The sequence below is a fragment of the Brachycentrus maculatus genome, unplaced genomic scaffold (genome assembly GCF_059751285.1).
Source record: "Brachycentrus maculatus isolate JH-2025_06_01 unplaced genomic scaffold, ASM5975128v1 h1tg000085l, whole genome shotgun sequence".
NCBI lineage: Eukaryota > Metazoa > Arthropoda > Insecta > Trichoptera > Brachycentridae > Brachycentrus > Brachycentrus maculatus.
This window is the reverse complement of record NW_028280839.1, coordinates 136286-162946: the sequence shown is the minus strand read 5'-3', so window position 1 is coordinate 162946 and position 26661 is coordinate 136286. Positions and strand designations below refer to the sequence as shown.

General features: G+C 29.8%; 2 protein-coding genes across 2 annotated transcripts; both read left to right on the top strand.

Moving 5' to 3' along the window:
- The first annotated feature begins 19442 nt into the window (after positions 1-19442).
- Positions 19443-20024, top strand: LOC148310904 (general odorant-binding protein 19d-like). Its single transcript, XM_088257568.1, has one exon. It carries the CDS (start codon positions 19491-19493, stop codon positions 19953-19955), a length of 465 nt encoding a protein of 154 aa, XP_088113694.1. The 5' UTR covers positions 19443-19490; the 3' UTR covers positions 19956-20024.
- Positions 20025-25594: 5570 nt separating this feature from the next.
- Positions 25595-26272, top strand: LOC148310903 (general odorant-binding protein 19d-like). The gene has a single exon (XM_088257570.1). The coding sequence runs from the start codon at positions 25730-25732 to the stop codon at positions 26195-26197; it is 468 nt and encodes a 155-aa protein (XP_088113696.1). The 5' UTR covers positions 25595-25729; the 3' UTR covers positions 26198-26272.
- The last annotated feature ends 389 nt before the right edge of the window (positions 26273-26661 follow it).

Genomic DNA, 26661 nt, shown 5'->3' with positions numbered 1-26661 from the left:
GCTTTCTAGTTATATTCTTAACTTGATTTTATAGGAAAAGTATTTTAGAGATCACCAAATAGACGGTTTGTTAATAAATAATTTTCTATTAATTAAAACAAGAATGAAAACACCGCAATTTTAATTTCATGTGAAACATTTCGTATTAAGATTAACAACTTTAACAAAATACATATATCTTTACTAAAACCAATGTTACCTAAAAACTAGGGTGAAAATACCATGAAATTTTGTACTGTTAAAACTGATAATGCGGGTCTTTTATTAATTATCTAACGTCCTGGTGACTTTGAAATTTTCCTAGTTAGGTTCCAACTTTCTTGTGATGTAGTTTTTACGTTTAATTTTAATATTATTTAGTCTTTCAACAGTTGGCATATATTATGTTTCATCAGCCCGGAGACTTATTGAGTGATACGTAGGTACCTTATATTTCTTACAATGATTAAAGAAAACTCTTCGTTTTTTACCACTTGAGTTTTATTATAGACTACATGTTTCAGAAGTTAAACTTCCATCATTCAGGTCTGTATAACAACTAAAATATAAAATATAAAATTGTTCTATAAATAAGGAGAGGGGAAAGTAAGGGGAAGGGGTTGGTCAAGGGACGGAATTTAAAAACAAAGGAAAAATGGAAAGCAATACATACTTATATTTCTTGATTATTTCGTATTTCGAAAAAAAATTTAAAGACACAGTTTTACAAATTTCGTGTTTATTGGCTTGTTATTCCGAACGAATTTTTATAGCCTCAACAAATAATATTTAACAAGCCCTTACGTTCTTCCATAGCTGATGATAAAAATGAATTGAGTCACAAAGCTAGACTTCACTTAAGTAGAATATAAATGCTTTCTTTTACAAAGGGAAATGCTCCCAGCTGCACTGTTCTACAAATTGGAAACATTTATTATTCAATTACTACACAGTAAGACTAGTTTTATTTGCAGAAAGTGTTTGGCTTCCTTTGCACAGTAAATAAAAAAAATACATAATTAGAATTTATGTATTAATTTTAAATCAAACACAGATTTTTTGAGTCTACTAAGTTGTATTTTATTAACAAAAACACATAAGAAATTATCAAATGCCCTAACAAGCCGAAACAATTGTCACAATATAATTTTTTATGTGTTTTTGTTAATAAAATACAACTTAGTAGACTCAAAAAATCTGTGTTTGATTTTAAATTAATACATAAATTAAAATAGAGTTCTACAAATTAAACGCCAAATCAATAAATAAATAAATAAATAAAAAAACACAATTATCCAATAATGTACAGTAATTTAAGATTCAAAAATTTTAACTATTTTCAATATTCTTATTTTTAATTTGGGGTTTAAAAGGGTAGTAAGGCTACGATGGAGTATGCTTTGCTGGAAAGTATGCTTCTACAGGGTGGCGCAAAATGAATCATCCTATCGAAAGATGTTAATTTTTTTGCAGATGGCCTCGTACATCAATTAAATTTGACATTTGTAAACTAGACAGCTACAGTATACAAACGGTTTCAGGGTGACGCCTAATTAATAATCCAATTTTGTTTATGAATAACTTTTTTACTAAATATATATTTTTTTATGGAAATCTTAATTTAGACATTTACATTTCACGAACTAACTACTACTACTACTACTTTTGTAACTAACTATCACGCCGCTTCTCCGCAGGGGCAGGCAGAGAGAATAGAACGCCATACCACTCTGTTATTGCAAACATTATTATTCTCTTTCGTATTCATACATATACCATATATTTAAAACGCCACACCAATCTGACTTTTCGAATTTAACTGTTGGTTTTTAATTCCTAGATATAATTTATTAATGCACTTTAGACATATTCGCCTCTGTAGTGTAGTGGTCAGCGCATTTAACTACCGTGCCGGAGATCCCGGGTTCAATTCCCAGGGGGGTTTAAAATAAATGTGGGTGATTTTCACTCTCATATAATATTTATATAATATCACCCTGGACAAAGAGCGCAGGGCTGATCATCTTGTATTCGTTCAACTAACGATCAAGATAACACTGCGACGCAGTGCCCTACGCACCATTGGGTGCGGATGAGGGTTAAAAGAAGAAAAAAAGTCATATTAATTTATTCTGAAATGTTTTAGTATTCAGTATCAGATATTTCGAAGCTATTTGAAATGATTTTACTTTCTTTCGCGGATATCGTGAATTAAATCTTTTATCGAATTTTTTCGCTTGATTGATTTTTTATTAAATTTTCCTGTTCACCACTCAATCTCCCACACGTCTCTGAATCCTTTATTCCAATACCTCCCACATAACTAACCCTTATCTTCCATTAAATGAAGTTCACACCCCAATAATACGTAATACACAAAACATGAAATATCTTTTTACAGTCACTTAAATAGTGAAATATATATTAGTGTAATAACCAAAGATCTTTTTGTGAATAAACGATATTTTCGTCCCTTGATAAAAAATTACAATTTTATTAAAAAATAAATAAATAGCTATATATATATATATATATATATATATATATATATATATATATATATATATATATATATATATATATATATATATATATATATATATATATATATATATATATATATATATTTATATATATAAATATATATGTATATATATATATATATATATATATATATATATATATATATATATATATATATATATATATATATATATTTATATATATAAATATATATATATATATATATATATATATATATATATATATATATATATATATATATATATATATATATATATATATATATATATATATATATATATATATATATATATATATATATATATATATATATATATATATATATATATATATATATATATATATATATAAAAATATATATATATATATATATATATATATATATATATATATATATATATATATATATATATATATATATATATATATATATATATATATATATATATATATATATATATATATATTTACATCTCTTTACAGAAAATAAAACATTTATTTTTAAATTCTTTCTGACTCTTTTCCTTCTTCATACATTCAGGCATCTAATCATACATTTTCCTTTTTGGCATTTATGGTATACATTAATCAATTTTGAGACTCGGTTTTTTTTCAACAATGGCAGTCTTATTTTATCCTTATTTATAGTTATATGTTCACGAGAATTTTTAATTTAATAGAAAATAAGATGTGTACATATTTTATATCAAACTTGTCATTTTATGCTTATACGAGTATAAATGGGGTTTGTAAAAGAGAAGGAAATTTTAGGGAAAACTTTATATATGTTTCAATATATTGAATGATATAATGTTTTTAATTCTACGTTTTAATGTATTTCTAAATTAAAAAGTCCCTTTTTTAAATTGTATAAATATTTTAAGTCAAAATGTGTTTGAGATTAAATAATTTATTAATATATTGTACATAATTAAAAATATCCTACAAATGACCATAAAAAATATTATTATATCATATATGTAATTCAATATATTGAATGCATGTATGTATAAATATACAATAAACTTATATATATTTATTCAATTTATTGTTTCGGCATTTACTTTGTAGTAAAACATGTTTAAATTATCAACGAAAACACTTGTTTTTTAACCACTTTATTTAGTTTATTTATGACTACTCTGTAGTCCGCCTCCGTAGTGTAATGGTCAGCACGCTCGGCTACCGTTCTGGAGGCCCCGGGTTCGATTCCCAGGGGGGGTAAAATAAATATTAGTGATTTTATCACTGTAATATTTATTCAATATTACCCTGGACTGGTACCTGAAGCGGAGGGCTGATCACCTTTCCTTCATGTGTAAACGATCAATATAACACTGCGTTTATATGACGCAGTGCCCTCTGCACCATTGGGGTGCGGATAAGGGTTTTACATATATTATATATGACTACTAGTTTCGGAAGCTAAGCTTCAGGTCTAAATGTAAACTTACATTAACTAAATGTAAACTTCCATCGTCAGATCTAACTTAAATTTAGATCTGAAGATGAAAGCTTAGCATCCGAAAATAGTAGTCATAAATAAACTCAAGTGGTAAACAAAGAAGTATTTTCTTTAATAATTTTATGATATATTTAGTTCAGATTCACTCAAGATTCATTGGATGTAATAAAGTTAATCACAAAATCATTCATTTGAATTTAGTTTACCGCAAGACGCTTGTTTGTATTTTTGTCAGGCAAAGCTCTCTTCCTGGTACATTTATTTTTATACGAAATCATACAATTCTGCTCGTCGAGCACGTCGATAAACTCACAATGTGTATGTAGATCTTGTATTTGCGAACTATTTCTGTTCCGAACTTACATCATCCATCCACTTTCCTCATATCGCCACATTTCGCCGAACAGCTGTTTCTCGATATTGACCATTATGGAAACAAGGCATGTGTCGAAATGTAATATATATATAAGTATATATGTATGTATAAAGTCCGATATCGAAGCGGTTTTTCGCATTACCTCATATGTACACAAAATCAAATACGTATGTTTTTATACATTATATAAATATTTGATTTATGTGTCTTTTTGTGGTCCCGTGGTTAATGTCACGGACTTTTGAGTCGAGTTTCTCGGTTCAAACCCACTCTATCACAATTTGATACCTATTTCTAATAATCAGCCGGTTAGGCTCACAAAAACAATATGAAATTGAAGAATTTTTATAATTATATAAACACTAAACACGTATATTTTTCATATTGTTTTATAACATCTCAACAAAGATCAGTGAGAATATGGTTTCAGTATAAATTTATTATTTAAGCTTATAATGTTACACGTATGTAAAGTGATCACTAAAACCACCTTATGACGTTCGTCAGTCCCGTAAATGCCCAGACTTCCATATTCTTCTTCATCTTTGATGAAATGTCAAAAATAATATGAAAATAACTCCTGTAATTGGAGATATTCTACATTTTGTGAACAAGTATTTGGACACACTCAAAATGTTATTAATAAATTATCTGGTCAAATTATAAGCTTAAATAATAAAAATGATGTTTTCTGGCGTTTCTCATGTGTGTGATTATAATCCAGGATTCTGACCTTCAATACTAATAAAAGAGTCTCTGCTAAATAAAAAGCTTCTTTTCATCTCACCAATAGATGTCTCTAGTGATGTTCTAGTGATCCAAGAATAATGTTTCAAATTAGTTCATATATTTAGAACTTCCAATAATTTGAGTAATGTGGTTGTCAAGAATGGGTTGAATAGGTGAATGTTACACGTGTGTAAAGTGATCACTTATACCAGCCTATGACGGTCGTCAGCCCCGTAAATGCCCAGACTTCCATATTGTTCTTCATCTTTGATGAGATGTCAAAAATAATATGAAAATCTTTACGTTTAAAATTATATTGTTTTTAATTATTTTTTTTAAGCAGTCAGTTCTATTAATATATAGCTCTTCAAGGGCTTTGTAAAAAAGTGATTACTTTATTTAACATGTTACTAGCTTTGTAAGTTATTTATTAAGCTAATATGTTAATACTATATTCTTATGCGGTTAATAATTCTCCTACAAGTTATCTAGGCCGGCTAGCAATTGCATTCTAGGGTATAATAAATTATTAAGCTGTTCAGCCATTTTCTTGTAAGCCGACTGTAAACTTATTAATATCGTCCTCCGCTGTATTATGTTACCCGGAGAGAGAAATTAAATGTGACATTAAATTTGTAAACCGTGTATCCAGTTAATTGCTGGAGATACATATCTGCCAATAATTCCAACTCCTGACCAGACTACATTCGAGTATTTGAAATACTTTATCATACCAAGTTTTCCTCGATCTTGCTCTGCTCCTATTTCTTACTACATTTGCATGATAAAAGTATTCTAATGTTTTTTCTTCATTATATATTCCATACGCTCAAACCATCTCAACACATCTTTCTTAAATTTATCCTTATATAAAATGCAGTTCCTCCAAGAAATGTAAGTAAAACATTAACATATGGAAAGTTCTTAAGACTTCTCTAATTGCGGATTTAAAATATGTATTTTACAGACATCTAACATATGTACATAATGTTTATTTTACAATTTTATTTTTACTAACTAAAGACATGTTTTTTTAAAGAAAAATAAATTAAGGTGATTCAGATTTCATCAACGTACTTTTTTTAAAATACTAAAGATATTATGGGAAAAAGCCTTTGAAAGAATAAGTATTTAATCTTTTAACATCTCAACACAGATGAAGAAGAATATGGATGTCTGGGTCAGGGCTTACGACTTGTTATAGGCTGATTATAGGTGGGTGAATAGGTGGTATCTTAACCAGCCTATGACAAGTCATACGCCCTATAAATACCCGGATATGTTATGAGACCACTTATCACTCACCTATGACCAGCTTATGATAGCAATTTTTATGACAAGATAGTAACAGTTTATGACCCAGTAAATACCCGGATTTTCATATTCTCCTTCATTTATGTCGGAATGTCAAAAAAAAAATAAAAACAACTCATGTTGAGATAAGTGACAAGAATTGGACACCCCCAATATATGATTTTTTTTCTTTTACCACATATGTTAGAAAAGATGCGGAAAAAATTAAAGATAAATAGAAAGTAAGAGAATGAAATCAAGTGAAGGTAAAATGTATTAGCATAAAAGTGGAAAAAATACCTTTGAATGTGGATAAAATAAATTTGTGATTTGGAGTACCCAGAGTATTTGGACACACTCGAAATGTTGCGAAAAAAAATATTAATTTTTCAAAATATATATACATTTATGTTATGTGATTCAATCGTATTCTTTTTTGTGATTTTGTTTCTATAATGATGAAAAATCATATCATTTGTAAGTAAAAAGTCTACGCTCAAATAAATACTTTGTTTTCATCATTCGTAAATACAGCCCTCCTGAAATAACTGAATAAATACAGTACAGGCTGGACTAAATGGGAAGAATAAATGAGTTTGCTATCAGAAACATAAGTCAGCGTGTAGTACAAAAACAACAAATGGTTAACAGGATTTAGTAATCTTTTTCCAAATCAAATAATTTCTGACGTTGAATAAGACATTTTATTTATTGTTTCGGCATTTACTTTGTGTTAAGACATGTTGAAACTATTAACACTTTCCGGTCCCCCAAAATTAAAAAAAATTCTAGGTAGACAGTAACATTCCATTTGGAAAAAAATCATTTGTCCTCTGTTCCACATACTGTTGTAATAGATACGAGTGACAAAAATGTAAGCTTGGAATTTAAATAAATAATACTAATAATGAAAAAAATGTCGAATAACATCCAACATGGGACTTAAGAGGAAAAAATCAATGTCGAATAAGATTCGATATTGGACCAGTAAGGGTTAAAGAAAGCACTTGTTTTTTACCACTTATTTATGACAACCAGTTTCGGAAGCTAAGCTTCCATCTGTAGGTCTAAATGTAAACATAATAAAAAATAAACTAAGCAGAGGGGTAAGTAAGGGGGAGAGGGGGGGGGGGTTAGTCAAGGGGGTGAAGTTTGGAAATAAAGGAAAAATGGCAGGCAAAGGTGAAAAATTTTGATTTCTAAATTTTCTAAATAATTCATAATTTGACCTTTGTGTGGTACTTGGTGATATAATTTTAGTTTGTGAGAGAAATACCATTAATAAATAAAAAAAATTACTACAGTTTATTGAAGTAAACACTAGTTTCGAGAACAACAGATATTCTGATTACGTAGAATTACAAATGTTTTTACATCGTTAACTGAAAGTTTTTTTTAAAAAGTTTTTTTAAAAGTATTTTATATTTCCTTCCTATATTACAAATAGAATAATATTATTTGACATCTCAACATCTGTGTTAACATGTCAAAAAATAATTGTAAAAAATAACTCTTAATTGGAGATAATCCAGATTTGTGAACAAGTATTTGGACACACTCAAAATTTTGTAATATAAATCATGTTTAATGTTTTTAAATAATGTTTAATACAAGGTTGGCGAGCGCTGCTCTAGGGGTAATTGTGCGTGTAGGGGTAACTGTAGACCAACCCGTAGGTCATAGGTTCAAAGTTTTATACAGAACACGGAACCAATCGTTTGGATAATCGCCTGCTCAACCGGAATCATTACGTAGGACTGGTTTCGTTTTCCTATTTGTGTTTGGAAAAAAACCAACTAGTTTTTTGTGCATTTGCTTTGTAAAATAAAGCATTTCTCTCTCAAATTTCAAAGAGGAAAAATTTCATTATATGAAATTTGTTTGATGTTTGATTGTACCAAATACTAGCCGTGAGAGAGAAATTTATTTGATAAAAACTTCAACAGATTTCTGAATTCTAAAGACAATTATCTTATTTATTGTAATTGCAGACAGTTGGTAGAAATCCATTCAATTTTTTTTCGGTATATTAAACAAGGTTATTGGATTAAATTCCCCTTTTATTAAAATATATACAATGCTTTAATATAGCTCACTCCTTTGAACAACGTCATATTTCAAAAATCGACAATTTTCAGTTGTGCATGTTTTCGGAATGCCAAAAAAATTTACTATACTCCATCAAAAACGGCATATTTTTAACTTAATATCTACCCGCTACAGAGCAAAAAGTGTTGTTATTGAATTTTGAAGAAAAGGTATTGTAAATTTATTTTTTTTAAATATACTTAATATTTTTCGAATGGAGAAAAAACATTCAGGTTTTACTTAAAAAGATCTGTTGCACAATAAAAAGTTCAATAAGAGGCTTGATACGTATTTTTAATACATTTTATAATATTTTTAAACTTAAAAAACGGTCTCCTGAAAAATCAAGTTTTTTAATAAATGACGTTGTTGAAAGGAGTGAGCGATATATTAAAATATATACTATATTGTGACGCGTTTCGTGTTATCAAGACATTATTAAACTTACTAAAACATTTGCAAAATGTCCGCCAAATGTGACATTTTGCAAATATTTTAATCAGTTCGATAATTTCAATAATTGATTCAGCAGTCACTTTGTGGTAAAATCTATCCATTTTTAATTTAACCATTACTATTAAATACCACTTTTATGGTATTTACAAAGTAAAATTTAAATTCAAAACAGTTTGATAATGTCTTGATAAGACAAAACGCGTTAGAATATATAGTATATCTTAGTATATATTTAAATAATGAGTAGAATTCAATCCTATTACCTTGTTTCATTTTGGATATATTACCCAGCAATTATCTTGTTGGAAAATATCGATAAGCAATCAAATGGAGTGATCTCTTCATGGAGCTGATAGAGTCATAAATTAAAAATGCATAAGGATCAATGCCAAATAGTTTCAGATGATGGAATATCACCCATAGTCGAGTTTTTATTGAAGTCACGAATATAATTTAATTCAGAAAAAATGGAGCAGAGATTCATGATATGATCCATATCTGTTGACCATAGCTACAAAGATGAAATAAAATTGTACATCATCAAATTAAATGAAACTTTTTTTTCAACCCTGAAATCTGAAATAGAAACCCTGAAATCTGAATTGAGAATAATACGTTCCTGTTACGTTGAAAATATTTTCAACTTTTAGAATTTTCGTGATATGGTTCGAATTGTCGAATCGTGAATATTACACAGTGAACGGGTCATAGGTCAAATTGTGAATATCAAAAAGTAAATGATTGAATTTTCAACGTCGCATAATAAGAGCAGAAAACTTCATTCTACATTGATTAAAGAAAACACTTTAATCAATGTAGTTTTTTACCACTTGAGTTTTATTATAGACTACATGTTTCAGAAGTTAAACTTCCATCATTCAGGTCTGTATAGTAACTGAAATATAAAATATAAAATTGTTCTATAAATAAGGAGAGGGGAAAGTAAGGGGAAGGGGTTAGTCAAGGGACGGAGTAAAGCAAAGGAAAAATGGAAAGCAATGGTGAAGAATTTTGAAACAATATATTATTTAATAAATTATTATTAGATTTCAGGTTTTTTTGGATTTCTAAATTTTCAAGGTAATTCATAATTTGGCCTTTATATGGAACAAGGTGTAATAATTTTAATTTATGAGAGTGAAATGAGTGATTAGTATTTATTATATGATTTGCAAATTTCGAAAAATAATTACTAACAAGACCGCTATGATGTTCTTTAATTCTAATCTAATAATATATTGTTTCAAAATTCTTCACCATTGCTTTCCATTTTTCCTTTGTTTTCAAACTCCGTCCCTTGACTAACCCCTTCCCCTTACTTTCCCCTATCCTTATTTATAGAACAATTTTATATTTTATATTTAAGTTATTATACAGACCTGAATGATGGAAGTTTAACTTCTGAAACATGTAGTCTATAATAAAACTCAAGTGGTTAAAAACGAAGTGTTTTCTTTAATCATTGTAACATGTCTTACCACAAAGTTAATGCTGAAACAATAAATAAAATTTCATTCTACATCATTTTTATTTTATTTTATTTATTTAGAAATTTAACAGAACATTAACATAAATACATTGACAATAATGAATAACAAATAAAACAGGTAATTGTAACATGCCAATTACAAAATTTCACAAATGTTAAATGAGGTAAAAGTAAACAGCAATAATAAAATAATGCAAAAGTTAAGAAGATTAATAGGCAGACTTAATTTAGAGCTAAAGTATAAATAATAGTAACATAAAACATAAACAGTTATAATATGTACAATTTCAGAAGAGCAATAAAGCAAAAATAAGTGCTATAAGGCAACAGCAAAAAAAACAGTAATAATATGTATGAAACGCCCTAAAACTATTTTTATGAATTTGGAATACAAATTATTTATGGTATTTCAATGAAAGCTTGGAACAGTATTTTTGTGGGGTAAAAATCAGTATTTATGTGCAATTTTTTATTATTATTTAAAGTTACAATCTTTTTGTAAGGTATCATTGTGAAGCATAAATTCTCTAAATAATTTTCTGGATGAATATTTTCATAAATTTCCATCCTTCGTCTCACTTAACCCTAACGTCTATAAATTTAATAAAATGATGGTAAATCCAGCGGGGTTGAAACCCTTGTCAAATGGAAATGACTTGAGAACATAAATACATGGGTTCTTTGAATATTTGGAATACAATAAGTTGGACACAAATCGTTCTATAAGCCCCTATCCGCACCCAATTGATGCAATGGGTACTGTTTATACAATAAACGCAGTGTTATCTTGATCTTTCACACTTTGAAAAGGTGATCAGCCCTCCGCTCCGGGTACCAGTCCAGGATATTTTTTTTTTTTTAAAGGAATAACCCGCAAAGTCTCTATTAGAGGCTTGTCTGCAGGTAGAATAGTAAGGATAGGGAAGGTAAATGTGAAAAATACATCACAAACACCCAGACCAATTGAAAATAAATCTTTCTTGAATTTATTTTGCAATTGGCGGGAATTGAACCCGCGACGCCAGTTTCGCAGTCGAGCGTCTACACAACTACACACGGCGCCTGTCTTTTAATAATGTGTTTGTATAATGTATTGCTTGGGAATCCTATCCTTAGAGATTAAGGGGATATTCGCAAATACAGAATTCATTCCATCGGAGAGGTCACATGTCTGTTGACGCCCGATTTTTTTACAGAATGTATATTGGAGATTTTTGTGTTTTACAATACACATGTATTGGAACTTAAAAAAATAATTTTAGTATTCTATTGATAGTTAATTACATGAAGGTTACAGTCCTGCACTTCAGGTACTAGTCTAGGATAATATTAAATTAAAACTAGAATTTAAAACCGCCAATTTTTTTTGACGCCTCTGGGAATCGAACCCCTGATCATCATTTATATGTGTGTATATATTATATGTTGCATAGGCAAATTTTAATACTGATATGAAAATACCTACATTGTGTTATTTTTTATTTCTGCAATTAAATTATGGAATGATTCTCCATATCGTAAAATGTGTACTCGTATGTAAATATATTGTATAAACGAAACGTAACATGGTAAAATATAACGGTAAAAGTATTCGAGGAGAGAAAATTCTAGATATGGCGCTCCTTGCATGCTTTATTGCATGAGGTAACTGTCCCCAAGACCGCATAAAAAAAATAATTTTTGTCGCCGTGATAGGTCCTACAAATATTTTTGGGCCTTATTTGTAAAAAGTCCATTAAGATGAGGCAGTGTCAACTTGATAATTAATTACATGAAGCCAAGGTGATAAACCAGGGCCCCGTTTGTTCTACTTACTAGTACTTTTGCAAATATTGTTTTTGTTTTGTATTAATATATATATATATATATATATATATATATATATATATATATATATATATATATATATATATATATATATATATATATATATATATATATATATATATATATATATATATATATATATATATATATATATATATATATATATATATATATATATATATATATATATTTATATATATATATATATATATAAATATATATATATATATATATATTTATATATATATATATATATATATATATATATATATATATATATATATATATATATATATATATATATATATATATAAAGGGTCCGCCAAATAACTTTTTTTTTTTGAAAATGCTATAAAAAAAAAACTTCGTAGCTTCGGCTGTGTGGCACGTAGCGCCGTCCTGTTGAAACCAAATGTTGCCAATATCCTCCTCTTCAATTTTTGTGAACAAAAATCCGTTCAACATGGCCCGATCGCCATTGACTGTAACGGCCACTCCTTGCTCATTTTCAAAGAAAAATGGCCCAATTATGCCTCTGGACCAAAATCCGCACCAAACAGTGACTCGTTTTGGGTGTACCGGCTTTTCAATGTATGCGTGCGGGTTTTCTGTGCCCCAAATACGACAATTTTGCTTGTTTACATACCCGCCAAGATCAAAATGAGCTTCATCCGAAAAGATGATTTTTTTGGCAAAATCGGCATCTTCTGTAAGTCGATCGCAGGCCCACTCAGCGAAGCGAAAACGCATGAACCAATTGGACTTTGTATGGCGTCATACCAAGGTTTTTATGCAAAATTCGTCTCAATGATGTCTCCGAAATGTTCAATTGTTGAGAACGACGGTGAATTGATGTTGATGGCGCTTCACGCACACTTTCTGCCACAACATCGATATTCTCGGGTGTACGCACTGTTTTTGGCTTTTCACGCTTTGGTTTATCGATGAGGATGCCAGTTTCTTTCACTTTTTTCACAAGATAACGAACATACGGAGCTGACGGTGCTTCTCTTCTTCCAAAAACCGTACGCAATTTTCGCACACATTCTGCAACATTACCATGATTTTCAAAGTAATGTCGCAATATTTCCCAGCGTTGTTCAAGCGTATACACAACCATATTCGCTCAGCGGAAGGATAAAACTAATTATCTGTCAAATCAGACATGAGCTAAGTGTTACCATTTACGAAATAAGCACTAGTTGAAAAAAAAAACTTTAGATGGCGGACCCTATATATATATATATATATATATATATATATATATATATATATATATATATATATATATATATATATATATATATATATATATATATTAGATTAAAACCAATATTTTTAGCTTTTCCACTTTTTTATTTGACCAGCGACCGGGTTTCGTCGTTACCGACATCATCAGACTGGTCTGATGATGTCGGTAACGACGAAACCCGGTCGCTGGTCAAATAAAAAAGTGGAAAAGCTAAAAATATTGGTTTTAATCTAATAATAAATTAAAAATGCAATTCCATCACGAAGTGTCAGTGGATAATATAAATATATATATATATATATATATATATATATATATATATATATATATATATATATATATATATATATATATATATATATATATATATATATATATATATATATATATATATATATATATATATATATATATATATATATATATATATATATACATATATATATATATATATATATATATATATTTATATATATATATATATATATATATATATATATATTTATATATATATATATATTTATATATATATATATATATATATATATATTTATATATATATATATATATATATATATATATATATTTATATATATATATATATTTATATATATATATATATATTTTATTTTTTTATTTTTTTTTCATAATACATAGATACATTCAATATACATATTCATTTCATACATACATTTATTATACGTATTACGGCTCTTTAGGCATGGCCTGTGTTGAGCCAAATACTAACATGGTAATACAAAATTTGTATTTTAATTTTTTTAAATTTTTTAATAATATTTTTTTAATGATTAGATTATAAACATAACATACAGGGGATACAAAAATAATTTATAGTTTAAGTTTAGTTTATTATTTTGTATCATATTTTCCTATTTATATTATTTATTGTATTTTTTTCTATTAATTCTTCTATCTTGCTATCTATCATTTCTCGTACTTACTTATATCTTTATTTGTTTTTATATCATGATTGAAAATAAAAATACTAAAATAATTGTTTTCACCAACATCTACTTATCATAATTATTGCTTAAATTCACACTAACTTGCAATTAAAACACGCACAAATAAAAAAAATATCTTAAAAAATTATTTAAGTTATCAAAAATAATAAACATAGTAGAAGAAAAAAGTCCCTCTGCAAGCACCAGACCTCAGACTAATTTTTGGAGAGGCTCAGCGCAACTAAAATTACAAGGATTAAAGAAAACACTTCGTTTTTTACCACTTGAGTTTTATTATAGACTACATGTTTCAGAAGTTAAACTTCCATCATTCAGGTCTGCATAATAACTGATTGATGGAAGTTTAACTTCTGAAACATGTAGTGTATAATAAAACTCAAGTGGTAAAAAACGAAGTGTTTTCTTTAATCATTGTAACATGTCTTACTACAAAGTTAATGCCGAAACAATAAATAAAATAAAATTACAAGATTGTATTATAAGTTGAAATGTATGGAAATTATAATAAACCTTATTAAAAAATGTAGCTATATAAAATAATAAGAAAAAAATACAGTTTAATGCAAAAAAGCCGGAATATTTTAAATTTATAGTTATAAAAAATAAAAATAAAACATTTTTATTATTATCGCATATTATTATTTTTATTATTAAACGCTCAATGGTACGATAATAGACACTTTTTTCTGTACATGCATTTTCTTCCTCCCGCAATATTTTACATAGGTATTCGCAAGAATAATAAAATGTTTCAAAGAGAGTGTAACGCATCATTGTATTCACAATTCCGATCCATTGGCTAAATATAATAAAAATATTCAGTGCACAGTAAAACGAAGACATCATATTTATTACAGACAGGCAAGCCTTTTGGGCTAACGTTACTCGCTCTTTCGAGTTTCTGATCAAACCTTTCGTGATTTTATTTTTAATCCTTACATTCCTCCAACTAAAACAAAATACACACTTATTTGAAGTTTTGCTGGTAATATATTTTTGTATTTTAAGTAACTATTTAAAGAGGTACAGACCTCGACGACTCGATATATGCATTTTGTTATTTTTTTGTTTTGAAATTTATGAATAAAACAATTAAAATTGTAATGAATTATACATATATTTCATATCATTAACGATCAACTTAAGATTACATCAATTTGATGCAGTGCTCTATACACCATCATGTATGGGTAAGGGTAAAGAATAATGTATGCCTGTAAATACCATAAGGTTGTGGTCCCGTGGTTAGTGTCGCGGACTCTTGAGTCAGAGTTTCTCGGTTCGAACCCACTCTACCACAATTTGATACCTATTTCTAATAATGAGCCGCTTAGGCTCATAGAAATAGTATGAAACTGAAATATTTGTGTAAATAATAAAAACACAAATATATTTCTTTAAAAAAAATCTGTTTTAAAAATCTTTTGTGACAAGTGTTTCGATGCATTTCGCATTATTTTCAAACAACGTATACTCGTATACCGTAAAAATCGAAACACGTCTCACGATGGATTTTAAAAATAGTGGTATTGACCAAGTCAAATTTAAATTAAAAATGGATTGATATGCCACAAACTGACTGCTGAATCAATTAATGAAGGTATCTGTAGGTTTTCGAAACTAGTCATGTTTACATTATTAAACCCAAAAAGTGTTCTTATGTGATTGTTTTATTTTTGTACTTAGGTGAACCTTTAAGGCTTGCACACTAAATCTCAAGGTTAAGAATAATATGAACATACAAATTAAACAGTCTCTACTTAATAACAGCTTAGATGGTTCAAGTGAACTAGCGCTTACGATTTTGATCAATACATCTAGAATTTTCAAGAATTTGAGTTGTGTGGTTGTCAATCATGGGTAGATTGGTGAATGTACACTGTGTAAAGTGATAACTTAAACCAGCCTTTGATGGTGGTAAGCCCAGTAAATGCCCAGACTTCCATATTCTTCTTCATTTATGTTGAGATGTCATTTTTTTAGAATAAAGGTAAATGAAGAGAGTAAAGTAATCGCACACATTACATCTCACCAATAGATGTCTCTAGTGAAGTTCTAGTGATTCAAGAACAAGGTTTCTAAATTGGTTCATTTACATATAGAACTTCCAAGAATTTGAGTAGTGTAGTTGTCAATAATGGGTAGAATTGGTGAATGTTACACGTGTGTAAAGTGATCACTTAAACCAGCCTATGACGGTCGTCAGCCCCGTAAATGCCCAGGCTTCCATATTCTTCTTTATCTTTGATGAGATGTTAAAAAATAAAGTTAAGTAATCGGTTTATTTTTCATTAAAACGGTGATATTAAATTAAGCTCTTTTGTGGATCAATAATCGAAGAAATTGCTGTACTTCGGAAAACTGTTTGTCTTTCAGCTCGAACAAGATAAATCCTCTCATGGCCATTCATGATGAGAAAAGCTTTAAAACAAACAAGTTTATCAGGGAACAAAGTTATATACGTATTTCGAAGTACTTGGCAAAGGGTGAAATGACCAATTATCGGCTGTAAGACGCGCACTAACAAATTGAGCATATTTCATATTGTACAGTACAGTATTCCATATTGTATTAGAAATTCACAAAATGTGTAGTTTGGAGGACATCCACATATCGCTCACTCCTTTCAACAACGTCAAATATAAAAAACTTGATATTACAGGAGATCGTTTTTAACGTTTAAAATATAATAAAATATATTAAAAATAAATATCAAGCCACTTATTGAACTTTTTACGGTGCAACAGATATTTTTAGGTAAAACCTGAATGTTTTTTCTCCATTTGAATACCTTTTCTTCAAAATGCAAAAACAACACTTTCTGCCCTGTAGCGGGTAAATATTAAGTTAAAAAATATGCCGCTATTTCTGGGATATAGTACATTTTATGGGCATTCCGAAAACATGCAAAACTGAAAATTGACGATATTCGATATATGACGTTGTTCAAAGGAGTGAGCGATATATACGTAGTCTGATAGGAAAGACAGCGAAGACATTTCTGGAATGCCCATATCAATGGAATTTAAGAAAATATATGGCAGTGCACATCACAAGAGACGGATAATAGATTTTTTTGAATTACCTAACGTCCAAGTGACTCTGAAATCTAGCTACGGCTTATGATACACCGCTTATCATGACCCTACTCAGATTTCAACTTTTTAAGTTTTATAGCCTATGCCTACTCGTGAGTGGATTACTCTTAAGTTACTATAAGTTCCTGTAATTCATGAGTGAAAGTTGTAGGCAAAAACAATCGCTATCTTGCTAGAGGCATGAGTTTATATATTTCATTGATTCTATGTTAGCAGTGAAGATAGTTGGGTGTATGATTTATACGGATAATGGAACAGACAGATCCTCGGATCTATATGAAAGAAGAAGAAGAAGAAATTATACTATTACTAAAACTAGTCTACTGCTGTCGTTATTGTGACTGCTTCATACAGTTTTTTTTATTTTAAATGTTTATTTTAATTCGCATTTTCCGATCATTTTATATTTTTCATACTCTTATCACTCAAATGAATAAAAATAATTGTAGTAATTATTATCATTATTCAATGCCATTTACATTTTTCAAAGGTCAAATGCCTCGTTATTATATTACGATTGTTTAAAATTTAACGGCTGAAAAAAAAAGTAATGACATTTTAAATTTGCGATTTATGTTTCATAGTAATTATAATGATCTCTCGTTTGAATATTTTCGTTTGGAGGGCGCTATGAATAACGCAAGGGAAATATTTTGAAATTATTGAAAAATTAAAAAAATGTCAATTCATTATTGGATGCATATTTAAAAATCTTATTAATATCATGAACATATTTATGACTCTACTGATTTTATTTATTTCCTTGACCGTTGTTTTGGATGAATAATGAATTGATTAATAACTATTTTTAAATCTCAACATAGATGAAGAAGAATATGGATAAATAAATAATTATAACCACAAAGTGACTGCCGAATCAAAAGCATAAATAAAACATTTTTAATTTCGGTTTTACTTAGTAAATACCACTATTTCTTAAAATCTTTTGTGACATATCGCTCACTCCTTTCAAGAACGTCATAAATAAAAAAATCGTCAATTTTCAGTTCAGCATGTTTTCGGAATGCCCAGAAAATGTACTATATCCCAGCAAAAGAAGCATATTTTAACTTAATATTTACCCGCTACAGGGCAGAAAGTGTCGTTTTTGCATTTTGAAGAAAAGGTATTGTTTAATTATTTTTTTTTCATACTAAATATTTTTCAAATGGAGAAAAAATATTCAAGTTTTACATAAAAAGATCTATTGCACAGTAAAAAGTTAAATAAGTGGCTTGATATTTATTTTTAATACATTGTATTTAATGATTGAACTTTAAAAACGTTCTCCTGAAAAATCAAGTTTTTTGATTTATGACGTTCTTGAAAGGAGTGAGCGATATGTTTCGATGCATTCCGCATCATATTCAAGCAACGTATGTGAAGCACGTGTCACAAGAGATTTTAAGAAATAGCGGTATTCACTAAGTAAAACTTAAATAAAAAATAAATAGATTTTACCACCAAGTGACTGCCAAACCAGTTAATGAAAGAAATTAAACAATTTCACGCCTATGACAGGTCGTTAGCCCTGTAAGCCCCGTAAACCCAGAGCTCCATATTTTTTTCATTTATGTTGAGATATCAATCAAAATTACACTTTGATTTGCGTATACAAATTACATAATGCACAAATGAATATTACCATACTTTTAATTAATTACCCTAAAATTTTGCGTAAAAATTCAACGGATATGTTATTTTAATAATCCAATCAATTTTATCTATTTCAAATCTTGATACAGTGATAAAATCCAGAAAAATAGTCATCATAATAATGTCCATAATAAAAAAGCGTTTTAATTCATGGTCATATTTTCCGTATATAAACAGCAAACAAACAAAAGTTTTTTCATACTTATCTACGTTATCCAGAAAAGAACTTGAATTTAAAAAAATTAAATTAAAATGATGTCGAAATTTTCATTTATATTTCTTGTTTTGTTCGTGGGTTATGGAACCTGCTTTGCGATGATGGAGCACGCCGATTTGTTTATGAAACACGCAAGAGACGTTATGACCAATGGCACAGATTGCAAGGAAACCGCGGGAGTGACTGACGAAGACATCGACCAGTTTATGAAGGACAAGATTCCTAAGACGAGAGGCGCTCAGTGCTTCTTCGCCTGCATGCTGGAGAAGATGGACGTCTTGTCCAAGGATGGTAAATACATGCCCGAGATGCTGTACGAGACTGTCAAGCTCATCATGGGAGAAGAAGACGAGATGGGAGCTCTGGTATCTAACGTCCTTAGGGCTTGCGCCAAAAAGCAACTTAAGGGCAAGGACAACTGCGAAAATGTCGCACTGTTCGCGGCTTGCGAAGAAAGCTACATACGCAAATTTTCACAGCTAGTCAAATTGGATATGTAATAGACAATTTTATTTTTCAAAAAAATATTTCCTATGTTATCTTATTAGACATTGAATAAAGGCATTTCAAAAATATCTATTATATTTTTTTTATTTTAGGTCCCTAACACATTATGTCATTTTTTTATATTGGTGTTTGTGGTCCACCTGTATCACAGAAGACATCATTTTTCAAAATATTTGGTATTAAGTATTCTAATACAGCAATGAAAGCTCTCCTAACCGCATTCCTGGATCCGATTCAGAAGCATCTAGGCTTCCTGGCAGACTTCTTTTGCGAGGCAATTTAATTTTATGAAATAAGTAGCAAAAATTATTAGAAAATGTGAAACAAAATTTTATCCTTGTGAATTAACATTCAATAGCTTTTAATGTCCCTGTTATTGCCAATCTAAACAAATATAAGTTTGTAAAACCACCACTATGTTTCTAGAATTGCCTTAGTGTAAGCAGTGAAAGGGATTAGTAGTTAGTTAGTTCAGTTAGTCAGCTCCCATTCCAACCCGACGTTGGCCAGTACACAGACGCCTCCACAACCCCGACAAGCACAGCAGACAGACACGGAACAGTGCCAAGCCATTTGCAGAAGATGTTCAGTCGTCGCATTTCCCACTCAATCATTATTCATTGAAATTCTATTACGGATCCCTTTCACAAGCAGCGATTTTTTTCTGGACACAATCCTATAACAATCCTAACAAACGATGGAAATAAAGCAACCCTTAACATACAACCCAGCACAAAGTATTAACCACGACATAGGAAGACAACAACACAAGGCAGAACATTACATTGATATAACACCCTTATGATGCAGGATCTTTGATCAAATTAAACCCTTACTGGTCCAATGTCGAATCTCATTCGACATCGTTTTTTTCCTCTTAGGTCCCATGTTGGATGTTATTCGACATTTTTTTCATCATTAGTATTATTTATTTAAATTCCAAGCTTACATTTTTGTCACTCGTATTTATTAAAACAGTATGTGAAGCAGAGGACTACGTATTTTCCCAATTGGAATGTAAATGTCTACCTAGATTTTTTTGTAATTTTGGGGGACCGGAGAGCGATAATCATTCTAATACAACAATTGATAAATTATTTAAAATATATATTTACACATCGACTATCAAAAGTGGGAAATCGTTACTATTCAGGACGTATTTGATGCCCCGTTATATTGGGTGTCATGTTGCCGTACTATTTTATAACGATTGAAGTCTTGATGACACGTTAACGTGCAATTTAACGTAACAAACTTATAGTACTACGAATGAGGTTCCTGAAAATTAGAGAGGCTGTCAACAGTCTAAGTGTGTATATAATACATAATAATTAATAATTCCAGAAGTTATCATGTCTTTAAGAACAGTGTCCGTCGATGGTTGCTTCTCGTTGGTAGGGACAAGGTAGAAAGAGAATCCATCCAGAAAGTCCAGGTGTAATTATTTTATTGTAAAACCTTTCAACTGTAAATTGTTATTGCATCTATTGTGTGTAATGTTAAAATTTATTGTTTTATTGTTTTAACCCCTATCCGCACCCCAATGGTGCATAGGGCACTGCTTACACATGAATCGTTTACACACATCGTTTACACATGAAGGAAAGGTGATCAGCCCTCCGCTTCAGGTACCAGTCCAGAGTAGTATTGAATAAATATAACAGTGAAAAAATCACTTATATTTAGTTAACCCCCCCCTGGGAATCGAACCCGGGACCTCCAGAACGGTAGCCAAGCGCGCTGACCATTACACTAGGGAGGCGGACAATTAAATTTATTAATAAAAAAAATGTTTTAACATGTAAGTATTTCGGCTCAACACAGGCTATGCCTTAAGAGCCGTAATACATATATTTAAAAAAAAAACTTTAAAAATGTTTCTTTGAAAAATAAATAAAATAAAATTTAAAATATACTGTTCAACGTTTTTTCCATTTTTCAAGTATTATACACCTGTTATATTTATTAACATTTACGTCAATACTACAGTATTACAAGTTTTGTAAGAAAACCAATAAAAGATGCATAAAAATAATAACGAAAAAAGAATTCATTGCTTGAAATGAAGATTTGAGTGAAATTATATTATACGAGTAAAGTTTTTATTAAGTAATAGTTATATAAAATAAAACCACGTAAAGCGAACTTATACAATATAAAATAAGTGACTGTGTATAATTTTGTACTTATTTTCAACAAAATATTTTTTGTGGTCAATTTCAATACAATAGTCGTCAAGAAAAGGCGATTCAGTTGGCTTGGCCATGTACTCCGCATGCCTCCTGAGAGCCTTAATCAAGCTTGCCTCTTTTACAAGGCATCAGGTTAGCGCCGCCCATGACGACCATTGCTGACAATTCGTCGGCAGTTCTCGTCAGAACTTCGGGACGCGGATCTGACTTGGGAGGATGCAAGAGAGCTGGCAGCCGACAGAAAAGCCTGGAGACAGTTTGTGGACTCCATATGCTCCACCTAGGGAGCGGATATGGTTGATATATATCAATACAATAAAACAATGCGCTTTGCATGTAAAAATAAAAGCAATAATAACATACATTTACCACATTTTGAGTGTGTCCAAATACTTGTTCACAAAATCTGGATTATCTCCAATTACAGGAGTTATTTTCATATTATTTTTTCACATCTCATCAAAGATGAAGAAGAATATGGAAGTCTGGGCATTTACTGGGCATCAAATTATAAGCTTAAAGAATAAAAATGAAAATGATATTTTCTGGTTTCTCATGTATGTGATAATAATCCAAGATTCGGACCTCACATACTGATACAAGAGTTTCTGCTCAATAAAAAGCTTCTTTACATCTCACCAATAGTGTCTCTTAGTGAAGTTCTAGTGATTCAATTACAATGTTTCTGAATTGGTTCATACATAATAGAACTTCCAAGAATTTGAGTAGTGTGGTTGTCAATAATGGGTAGGATTGGTGAATGTTACACGTATGTAAAGTGATCACTTAAACCAGCCTATGACGGTTGTCAGCCCCGTAAATGCCCAGACTTCCATATTCTTCTTCATCTTTGATGAGATGTCAAAAAATAACATACATTTATAATAGCAACGAATCAGCGACCGAATAATGAAATAAAATAAAAATAATACTTAAAATCACATTTTGTGCAATTGTCATAATTTTTTATTAAGAATGTTAGTGTGAATGTTGATATGGTAAATAAATAAATAAATAAATAAAAATTAGGTACAAAAACAAAATGATTTTTGTTTTTTAATAATATTATATGGTGGCAAGAACGAAAAGGTACGAGGTAAAAATATCCCTATGACTTTTTTCGTTCATTGCTTTTCCAAAGCTATGAATGAAAAAAAAGTCATAGGGCATTTTTAGGCCTTACGGTATGTCATCAGCTGGCTTAAGTGATTACATTTTTCACTTTTGTAACGTTCACCATTCTGGGCATATTGTCAAATATCCACACCGTTTGATTTTCTGAACTTGTATATATAGTTGTATGACTGTAAGAGTTAAATGATTTTTTTAAATACCTTGGTTCAAAACATGTCTTTAATTTAGCATATTTACAGTCCTAAATAAAAGGAAGTTTACAATATTCGTATAAACAACCGTTTTATTAAAATTTAAGCGCTTTTTTATCAATACATCTAGGAGGATATCTGAACAAAGACGAAGAAGAAGATGGAAATCTTGGTATTTACAATATTAAATAAAAGAATTTCTGCTTAATAAAAGCTTTCCTTAATCCAACATAGATGGCTGTTGTGAACTCATATTTACTGTGTCACGAGATTGATCGATGTATCGAGGAATTCCAAAAAAATATATAGCGTGGTTGTAAATCATGGGAAGAATTAGTAAATGTTGCACGTGTGTAAACCGATCACTTAACCAGCTTATGATAGGTCGTAATCTCTGTAAATGACCAGACTTCCATATTCTTCTTTATCTTTGTTTAGACATTTATACATTTATACGTTTAGACGTTTATCTTTTGTCCGCCTCCGTAGTGTAATGGCCAGCACGCTCGGCTACCATTCTGGAGGTCCCGGGTTCGATTCCCAAGGGAGGTAAAATAAATATAAGTGATTTTTTCACTGTAATATTTATTCAATATTACCTGAAGCGGAGGGCTGATCACCTTTCCTTCATGTGTAAACGATCAAGATAACACTGCGTTAATATGACACAGTGCCCTATGCACCATTGGGGTGCGGATAAGGGTTTTATTATTATTATTTGTTTAGATGTCGAAAATGTAAAAAAATAACTTATAAGTGGAGATAATCCAGATCTATGTAAACAAGTATTTGGACACACTCAAAATGTTGTAAATTTTAGTATTTGTGTCACTGACACGGCGTTATATTAAATCTGAGAACGCCATAAAGATATTTGTAATCTGAAAAATATTTTACTAATGTTTTATGGCCCGCTCGCCCATTTATTGCCTCGGTCACCCTTGCTGCGAACATGATGCTTTGTAAAAAGTTTTGTTGAGACTCTCTGAATGTATTGAAAACACATCGCTCACTCCTTTCAAGAACGTCATAAATCAAAAATCGTAAATTTTCAGTTGTGCATGTTTTCGGAATGCCCAGAAAATGGTCTATTTCCCAGCAAAAGATGCATATTTTTAACTTAATATTTACCCGCTGCAGGGCAGAAAATGCTGTTATTGCATTTTGAAGAAAAGGTATTGGTTAATTATTTTTTTAAATAAATTAAATATTTTTCAAATGGAGAAAAAACCTTCAGGTTTTACCTCAAATAATCTGTTGTACAGTAAAAAGTTCAATAAGTGGCTTGATATTTATTTTTAATACATTATATTAAACTTTAAAAACGTTCTCCTGAAAATCAAGTTTTTTGATTTATGACGTTCTTGAAAGGAGTGAGCGACATGTCCGAGGTAACTGAATTGCGTTTACTGTCAGGCAAGTCAACAAATCAACAAATCAACAAATCAATAAATCAGTATCCAGTTTCAAGATCAAGAAGAGAACTGGTGTCAAATTATCAACAATCGACGTCTTGTTTCATATTATTCTTTGACATTTCATCAAAGATGAAGAAGAATATGGAAGTCTGGGCATTTACGGGGCATATTCCATATTCTTCTTCATCTTTGATGAGATGTCAAAAAATAATATGAACAATACTCCTATAATTGGAGATAATCCAGATTTGTGAAAAAGTATTTGGACACACTCAAAATGTTGTAAATTATCTGGTCAAATTATGAGTTAAATTGATCAAAATTAAAATGATATTGGTTAAAGATTCTGAACTACAGTTACTTAGAAAATCTAATTGACTTTTTTCCATTTAACCATAATGAGCCACAGCAACGTGTAATCAGGCATTACTAGCTTGAACATATATTTTGATAGATAATATGAAAATAAATACTGTTTTTTTATAATAACTAGTAAACGGTGTTTTTTTAAAGCGCAAAATCATCGAAAGTAATTTTAATAAATCATACGATATGCATAAATTATTTTATAATGGTCAAAATATCATTTTGATATCACTGATTGAAGCCTATTAAAAATGAATCACTGTAAAAATGATTTTTAATTGTTTAAATTTTTAGATATATAAACCATGGCAAAATGTTTTTCTTTAAACCAGTCTGCTGTTTTGCGAGGTATAAGTAAATTTACATTGTTGTATTCGACTTTTTGCGAGATACAAGTAAATTTTACAGTATTCATTCGTCTTTTTTGCGAGATATAAGTAAATTTTACCGTATTTTATTCGACGAAATGGATTCCAAAATGATTTCGGTGTTTTTCTTCTTCTTGGCCATGAGTCAAGGAAACTGTCACATGATGTCGGACATTGCTGACGTAGTTTTGAAGCATGCCAGAGATATATTAGCCAACGGGACAGAATGCAAGGAAACCGCAGGAGTTACAGATGAAGACATCAACCATTTTATGATGGATAAGATGCCCAAGACGAGGGCAGCACAGTGCTTCCATGCCTGTATGCTGGAGAAGATGAACGTCATGAGCAAGGATGGGAAATTCATGCCTGACGTGTTGTATGACACCATCAAACATATGTTCGGCGAGGAAGATGCCATGGGGATTCTGTTTTCAGACATGATCAGAGCTTGCTCCAAGAAGCCTCTGAAAGGAAAGGACAATTGCGACAATGTCAGAATTCTATCGGAATGCAACCAAAGCTACATTCACAAATTTGAAGCAATCGTTAAAGCAGATTTGTAATCACAGAATTATTTGAATTTTGTATTTTTATTTTCTTGATTCGCATTGTGAGGCGTTCAATAAATACGTTTTAAAAAACCACACGAATTTTTTATTTTATTTCATCTTATTTATTTAGAAATTTAACAGAACATTAACATAAATACATTAATAAAACAAGTAATTGTTATATTTCATTCACAAATGTTAAATAAGTTAAAAGTAAAAAGCAAGAATAAAATATAGCAAAGATTAATGGGCAGACTTAATTTTGAGCTAAAGTAAAAAAAAAATTTAAAAAAAACAAACAGTTAAAAGATATACAAATTGAGAAGAGCAGTAAAGTAAAAATAAGTGCTACATGGCAACAGCAAAAAGAAAAAAAAACAGTAAACACGTAAAACAGAAAACATACGCAACAGATACGTAGCTATTCATACATTGATACGTAGTATCAATATATTGATAATGATTGATACGTTGCA